General features: G+C 35.6%; 1 protein-coding gene across 2 annotated transcripts; it reads left to right on the top strand.

Annotated features, from left to right (window-relative positions):
• Nucleotides 1-4,605: 4,605 nt before the first annotated feature.
• On the top strand, nucleotides 4,606-6,463 carry rbp4l (retinol binding protein 4, like). Of its 2 annotated transcripts, none has more exons than XM_056731164.1 (6): nucleotides 4,606-4,672; nucleotides 4,838-4,955; nucleotides 5,055-5,191; nucleotides 5,749-5,861; nucleotides 5,953-6,165; nucleotides 6,252-6,463. In XM_056731164.1, exons 2-6 carry the CDS (start codon nucleotides 4,839-4,841, stop codon nucleotides 6,260-6,262), a joined length of 591 nt encoding a protein of 196 aa, XP_056587142.1. In that variant the 5' UTR covers nucleotides 4,606-4,672; nucleotide 4,838; the 3' UTR covers nucleotides 6,263-6,463. The 2 variants fall into 2 exon arrangements, with proteins under 2 accessions (XP_056587142.1, XP_056587141.1); XM_056731163.1 differs by having other exon boundaries at nucleotides 4,834-4,955.
• Nucleotides 6,464-8,767: the final 2,304 nt, after the last annotated feature.

Here is an 8,767-nt window from a genome sequence, read left to right as displayed (position 1 = left end):
CTGAATGGATGTTTATTATAATATAATATTTATTGTAATATTGTAATATTTCTGTACCCATGCTTTACATTTTTTTCAAAACGTTGCGTGTGAGTAAACTGTAATTAACAGACTTCTTGCAGTTCCACAGAGGACCCCCTAGGTGCCGCGGACCCCCGGTTGAAGACCCATGGTGTATGGTGTTTATGTTTTGTTACTCAGCCAATGTTCACAGGTCGAGTGGACCCATAGAATTATTCAGTTCAGCAATAAAATAAAATCAACACAGCCATCAAAATGTATGTAAAAATACTTCACAGACATTTTCTTTACCTTAAGTACAAGCCACATAGAAAGCATATGGTAAATATTTGTCATCCACCTCAGTTGTTACAAATAGTATTAATGATGTTTGGAGAAATAAATGTACCAAAAAATTTAAATCTGTGATGAGGTCGAAAACTTATCTTGAATACACATAAATGTCAGTGTGTAAAAACAAAAACAAATAATCGCATGATGTTTCAGTGAACATTAAAAACAGGTCCAGCAGACTGAAACACCTCACAATGGTTACAAGGGAGTAAAATTCTGTCATTAATTACTAAACCTCAAATTGTTCCAAACATGTAAATGTATTTATTCTGTTAAACACAACAAAAGATATTTGAAATAAAAATGTTCTTCAAGGTATCTTTCCATGTGTTGAACCAAACCAAGAATGTTTTACACGTTTGAAACAACTTGAGGGTAAGTAATTCATGAGAGATTTTTTTTAGTGAACTATCCCTTTAAAATGACTCAATTCATTGTTTTCCTCAATTTTGTAAGTACCTTTTGGATAAAAGCTTTTGCTTACGATGTATGGTGGATAATTTGTGATATGAAAATATCATGTCATGTCTGACCGCATATAATATTATTGTCATAATTTAAATTGTGAGTACATTTTATATGTTATATTTTAAATCGATGGATGGCATCTTAGATCAACTATAAAGAGTTTTATAATTAACTGAATATAATCCTTCATTTTAGATAAAGTTGATACTTACAAGCCCCGTAACCATCTTAGGCAAAAGGTCATGGGGATAATCAGCATATTAATAGCTCAATACCTGCACAAAAGCAAGTCAGAGCTTTGACTGCTGAGGAAAACACATCGTCCTGTGTGCAGCTGAGTGTTGCTATATCTATTGTTTGGACTTGTCACTCTATACTATTATATTATATGTTATAGAAAGCAATCCCTAAAGTTGACTTAATAAGAATAAGCAATTAAGTTTGTAAACAAATGTTTGCTTAAATAATCATGTGTATGCTACATTTAGATGCAGATAAAAAATATGTTTTTTTAAAGCAGTTTTAAAATGGTAAAATATTTTTGGGATCTCAGGGTCTCTCCATGTGAGTTTCTAAACCGGGAAGATCTGTTTCATCTTAGATCTATAACCAACCAGTTCATGTAGATTAAAAATAAGGTAAAAGTCCTGGGTTAACAGCAATTTTGTGTTTGCCTAAAGATATTATATGATGAAAGAGACGTTCTGGATATATTACACATTTTATTTAACTGCACTAAATCCAGACTCCAGTGCTTTTCTAAATTGTTATTTTGCAGGTGCGCCACCTAGTGATAATCCATCGGTAGGCCTACTCTATTGATCATAGGCACAGTTTGCAATATGGTATGAGATCATATCCACAGAGAAAGCTTGCAAAATAAAACAAATCAAAATAAAGGACTAAGTCTTTATTACGAAAAAATATTAATTGAATTAAATGCACTGCCTTTGCTATAATGCTTTTAATCATCTAAATCCTGTTGCCATTACCCTAAACGCCCACAAGACTGCAGTAGACAACACAACTTGACTGACTTGTAGGTCCTGCATCCAACTGCCCTAACATCTCCACAATTCAACTGACTAAAAAGATACAATGTCAAGTAAAATAGAAGGTTTGTAATTTGATGCACTTGTATTTAATAATACAATTTATTCAGAAACTATGTAAACTTGATATATACACTCACCTAAAGGATTATTAGTAACACCTGTTCAATTTCTCGTTAATGCAATTATGGTGGTGGTGTAATGGTGTGGGGAATGTTTTCTTGGCACACTTTAGGCCCTTAGTGCCAATTGGGCATCGTTTAAATGCCACGGCCTACCTGAGCATTGTTTCTGACCATGTCCATCCCTTTATGACCACCATGTACACATCCTCTGATGGCTACTTCCAGCAGGATAATGCACCATGTCACAAAGCTCGAATCATTTCAAATTGGTTTCTTGAACATGACAATGAGTTCACTGTACTAAAATGGCCCCCACAGTCACCAGATCTCAACCCAATAGTGCATGGAATAGAGATTCGTGCATCCCACACATCTCCATCAACTGCAAGATGCTATCCTATCAATATGGGCCAACATTTCTAAAGAATGCTTTCAGCACCTTGTTGAATCAATGCCACATAGAGTTAAGGCAGTTCTGAAGGCGAAAGGGGGTCAAACACAGTATTAGTATGGTGTTCCTAATAATCCTTTAGGTGAGTGTATATTATTTCAGAGCTTTGAGAAGATTTGTCAGGGAATAAAACTGAACTGGACGTTTTCAAAGAGCTCTTGTGTTTTATATAAATTTCAAGTTTGTAACAGATGTTTTGCAACAGATTGCCAAGAAGACTTTTGACTTGTCAAGCTGGGTCTAGAGCATCAGCCGGTGGGAACAACTGCTTGGTAGGCATAATTTGCATCTGAACCTAAGCAGTGCCTTTGTTTATAAACGTTTAATAGTTTGACCAAGAGCCTTGATCATATGTGGAATTTGAGGGATAAGGCTTAGGGTTTATAGGGTAAGGTCCATGAGGACCACAAACAAAACAGAGGGGTACTTGTGTGCTGGATTTGCATGAAACATCACAACAGTTGGTATTAGGGACATAACCTGTGAAAAATAACAAAATATGAAGACTGACCCTATTTTTGTAGTACAATTATTTTGTGTAAAAATTTGACCAAAACTACAATATACATTGGGAACAGAGGTGTAACCAAGTTAAATGTTGTCAGACATCAACTGTAGCAATGGTTGTTTAACAGCCCAACCAAAAAGAGTCTACGTGTGGTCTAAAAAAAGAAATGAAGATCATAAAAAAAGAACTGCACTAATCTCTGTGCGGAGCTCAGGTGTGAATAGATAACATCATTGAGTGCTGTGTCGCCAGAAAGGTCAGTCAGGTCAACTTTATGCTGTAGTTTAAAGCCATATCACCACCATATGGAGTTGCTTAAAACGTTTGCCTGAACATAATTGAATGTTATGCAATTGAACTTGTCTGTGATTTCAATGTAACATGTGATCGGATCACCCCAACTGATCATCCCACAGCTCCTTCAGGACACTGTGTGTGCGCCAAGAGTCCACAGTGCCAAAACCAGCTTAGTCCTCTTGCTTCTGAAACAAAAAAGTTTGTTATTTTGTTGAGTACAGAGATCCTATAGTACAATAAGTCGTTTTACATATTCAAGGTCTGGCAAAGAGGTATAAAATAGAGAGGCGTATGAGAAAACTTACGAAAGGCAAACCTCTTTTTTGCAATGTTTGCACAATAACAGTAAGAAGATATCTACTGCTATATGATTTGCCATAATAATAATAGATGTCTTTTCCATGCCCTTCATAGATAACAGTCTATCTTTTCAATTTGTTGCTTTTAAAATTATACATATTTTAAATCGTATAATAGACGTTATATAATTCATAATTGAGTTAGACATTGAGAGAGACTACAAGTCATAATAGACGTCATATTATTCATAACTGAGTTAGACATTGAGAGAGACTATAAGTCTGAACAATATCATAACAAATGAGTCAGAATAGCTAATGAATAAGGTAAGATCTTGTATGAGAGGATAAAAATTCATAGCCAGATGATGGTGGACATAATATGCTTTTAAATCACCATACCGTTTTTTTATGGAAAATTGACAAATCTGATACAAAAATGCATTCATTATTATATAATAGATTGTCATAAGGATTCAAACTGTTTCTGTAATCATGTCAATCTAAACAAACAGACACAAAGCCATTAGAAGCCTCTTGTACTTAAGAAAACACTGGAGCATGTGCCATCCTCATTCAGATATACAAACAATCCTTTCAACTAACAAAAAAAACACCTTAAAATGATTTTTCAAATATAGAGCATTTTTTATCAATTTACCAATGTGAATGGGATTTACATATTTAACTCCTAGCATTGGATTATGCCATCAATACTGTTTAACAAAAATTCAAAACAAATAACATTTCATAACAGGTGTTCAATATAAATAAAACTTGAAATTAAAAATACCTTCATCTACCAAACTTCAATATTTTCTATTCAATGAAACAAAGTCTAACTATATTCCATTATATAATGCTTTAATTGTTTTTATGGAAAGGTTCAACTGAGAAGCCAGATTACTGTAAGGATTTCTAGAACCGGATTAACCGTAGATTTAAGCACCTTATTTAGTCACAAGAAGTGAAAATAATCAATAAGCCTGTCTGTGGAGTAGGTATAAAGGGGCTCTTCATCGACGTTAGGCAACACAGACAGGTGGAGCACCACAGAGAGAGATCCTACAACACAGAACCTTTCCGTCCCTGCACTTCAAAAACAACAAAACGAACAGGTGAGACCTAGTCCGTGTAGGCCTTCTGGGCCACTAAACTGCAGTTTAGTGCACTTTTCCTATTATCTATCAAAATACAACTTGCCATCCTGACTATTGGAATAAATAGAATGTGTTGACTAGTTGGCAAATGCTTCATTTGTACTTTGTTTCTCTGCTAGACAGAATGGAATACTACAAGTTTGCCCTGCTGGTGGTTTTCCTATCCTACATTGAACGCTGCTGGTCTGCTTCATGCACCGTGGACAGTTTCACAGTCAAGGACAACTTTGATCCTAAACGAGTACGTGTGCATTTTGATGCCCACACGGGTCATGATCTTGTTTGTTCATTTATAACGTTAATGTCAAACACTCATCTTTACGTGACTTTTGTCTTGTAGTATGCAGGCAAATGGTACGCTCAGCAGAAAAAAGATCCGGAGGGGCTGTTCCTTCAGGACAACATCTCTGCTGAATACAACATTGAGGACGATGGCACCATGACTGCCTCTTCCAAGGGTCGTGTAACTCTTTTCGGGTCAGTGAAACAATAACCATAATTCTGCTAAAAACCAACTTAAACCAGTTTAAATTGGTTTGCTTGGAATAGCTGGTCACCCAGCCTGGTGGCTATTTGGGCTCGTTTCAAAGGGTTTTGGGTACTTTTAGCTTTACATGCTAGGAGGCAAGCTAAATCAGACCCACACACAAGTAAAAATGATCATGTTGTTCGAAACCTGTATATGACTCTTTCTTCTGTAGAACACAAAAGAGGATATTGAGAAATGTCTCAGTGGTTTTGTGTCTATGCAATGGAAGTCAACGGAGGCTAATGTTGTTTGGTTAACCACATTCTTAAAATTATCTTCTTTTTTGTTCTGCCAAAGAAAGAAAATCATACAGGTTTGGAGTGAATTATGAAATAAGAATTAATGAAAACATTATTTGGCTGAACTTTCCCTTTAAGCTTTTTAGCAGTAAGGGAAATTATAATAATATAAGGGAATCCTATGATATTTTACATAGATATTTTGATAAACAATTGATAAAATTATGCTAATGCTAATTCCGCCATCTGTTGTCATATCTCTACAGGTTCTGGGTTGTGTGTGCTGATATGGCGGCCCAGTACAGCGTGCCTGATCCCGGCACCCCTGGAAAGATGTTCATGAACTACCAGGGCCTGGCTAGCTATCTGTCCAGTGGAGGTCAGAATAAATTCAGATTTATACAAATTTCTGCACCAACATGAGACACATCATGTGATTCATTCGATTCACTTGTTCAATGTTAAAATAGGTGACAACTACTGGGTCATTGACACCGATTATGACAACTACGCCATCACCTATGCTTGCCGCACCCTGAAGGACGACGGCACATGCGATGACGGCTATGCTCTCATATTTTCACGCAACCCCCGTGGCCTGCCCCCCGCAATCCAGCGCATCGTGCGCCAGAAACAGGATGAGATCTGCATGGCTGGTCAGTTCCAGCCCGTGCTTCAGTCTGGTAAGTCGCAAAAATTATTTTGAGCTCAAACACAACAAGTGGCACAGGCTGTTTTGTAGCTGACTTTTTCATCTGTTGTTTTACAGGTGCTTGCTAATGCTTTCGAGCAAATGAAGAGGGAATACTTTAGTGTACCATCAATGGACGAGGCATTTGGGTCATTTCATTTCACTGCTGTAGAGATTCAAGGAACAATGTGTGCATACAGGAAAGACCATGTGAAGATTTTTATCTCTCAAGGGAATGTGTTGTGGTGTTGGAGTGGTGAGTCTGTGACAATAAATATTTTTAAACAAAACTTTACGCCTCTTCTTATGTAACACAAAAACGTTTTTAATTCCAAGTAAATGACAAATAACTTAAATGTACGCACCCTGTATGGCTTTCTTTCTTCTGCAGAACACAGAAAGAAGTAGCTCAGAAGAATGTTGGTAACTGAACAATAGTGGTACCCAATTGGTACCTCTGATGTAGGGTTACCAACATTCTCCAAAATATCTTCTTCTGTGTTCTGCAGAAAAATACAAAATACTAAACATTTATAAGCCTCCTCCCTTTGTAATCTTATATAAATTAAATACATAACATTTTATTTCGAAATTTACTTCCATTATGCAGTTCACACAAAGCATGCTGGGAATCGCTCTTACGTCATTGGAAGATAAAATAAACTTTTATGAGTTAGGTGAATTCTTATTTTTGAGTCCCTGGAACTCAAAATATCAAAATCGTTAAACACACTTAAAAGTTGTAAGATAAACAAACTTTTTCACAGTTTTGAGGACAGTTTTGCTTATTTTTAAGAAGAAGATATACTACTCAGGAAAACAGTGCTGTCTGCACAATATCATGTCTTCCAGTAGCTTAAATACAGAAGACATATTGTCTCTCAAAACACACCTATTATTACTATACAGGGTGATTTGAGCTTCTGTAGTGCCAATGTAACTGACGTCATCTCTCCAATCGGTTTATCTACAATAGGTTAATGCCCTATACTTGTTCTTGTTATGACTGCTGGTAAGTAGTTTCATGACAGCTGGTGACTCTTGCAGACTGAACAGATTGTCTGCACCGGGTTTTAGTGGGGAAAGGGCAAAGATTATGACATAAGTGGCTTTGGAAGATCGGTCAAACCTGCCTGATTTACCTAAATAAATGCAGAAAGGTTTAGACAAAAAAACTGTGACGTGAATAAGCAGAAAAAGCACACATATCTGTATACAGTAAGTTACTATACAAAAGCTACATTTGTGTTGTTTCAAAAAAATTAAAGAAATAACCTCACGCATATTATTACGCTAATCTTTAAGATCACAAAACTAGTTTGTAGGATAGAAAAATCCACCAAAGGAGATAGTAGATCTTTTTCGCACCTGGCACCTAAGATGTGGAATAGTCGTCCTGTCCGGGGCAGAGACACTCATATCCTAGTTTAAATCTAGACTACTGAAAAATCTCTTTAGCCAAGCATACATAATGTGTCTTGTAATTATGCATTTCATAATTATAGATGAAATACTAATAACTATCCTAAAATGTCAAGTCATCATCTGCTCTCGATCATGGGATGCCCATCCCAAAGTAACCAGTGATTAAACCAGCTTCAGTCTGGTTTCAGTCTGCCACAGAGACGTAAGATGATCCAACATCCGTGGATAGATGATGCCAAACCATGCTATGACTTCATAGGATGCCAGCTCTAAACTCTGATCTAATTTACATTTATTTAGAATCCTTGATTTATGTTTAGTTTAATATGAATTCAATTGAATATTTTCAGAGATAAGATGGCAAATGTCTCATATCTCAAAAACAACTCTTTCCACTCAGCACATGTTGCAATGATTATACACAACTCGATTCGTTATTTCTGTAATTGTGAGGTGTGCAGTTTAGCGACACACTCCGGTCTACTTGCTAAAAACTATCTCGGGGAACTATCACATAAACAGCAATGGAATTTAGTTGAAGTACAAAACCCCTTGCGACATCAGTAATTTTCAGGAAATTGTAATTTACACTCAGCAAAGTCATAGTTACTATATTACTATAATGACCAGCCACTTATAAACATTAACACGACAACACGACAACAAGGTCAGCATTTTAAAGGAACATACTAACCTGTTTAAAAAATAATTAACCTAGGCTATTGGTTTGTTTGCCGTAGAACAATGTAAAAAGTTTCAATAGAAAAAGATCAAAATGAACAAAGCAGACAAGCAAAGACTAAATATTATTTTTTATAGTGCAACATATGAGATCTTATACATCTCTGAGACATAGACAATAATATGCTCACAGGAGGAAATGCTTGCAATGAGTAACTTGGTTTATACTGAGCTTATTTAAACATTTCTGTGTAATGTTTTGAGAGTTAATAAGTAAAGAATTTTTATTTGTGGATACTGGAACAACATATATGTTTGTAACATTGAATTTGCAACATTATTCAAATGTACATCATTTAATCCGAGATTAATTTGAGAAAAAATAGACCTCATCTGTTTAAAATATATATTGTTGTAAATATTATATTACATTTATTACAATAATATTATATTAAATAGAAAAATATACTATTTAATAATTTTATGAT

Source organism: Triplophysa dalaica, chromosome 19, assembly GCF_015846415.1.
Source record: "Triplophysa dalaica isolate WHDGS20190420 chromosome 19, ASM1584641v1, whole genome shotgun sequence".
Taxonomy (NCBI): Eukaryota; Metazoa; Chordata; class Actinopteri; order Cypriniformes; family Nemacheilidae; genus Triplophysa; species Triplophysa dalaica.
The sequence above is the reverse complement of the archived record's forward strand: the minus strand, read 5'-3'. Positions and strand labels throughout refer to the sequence as shown.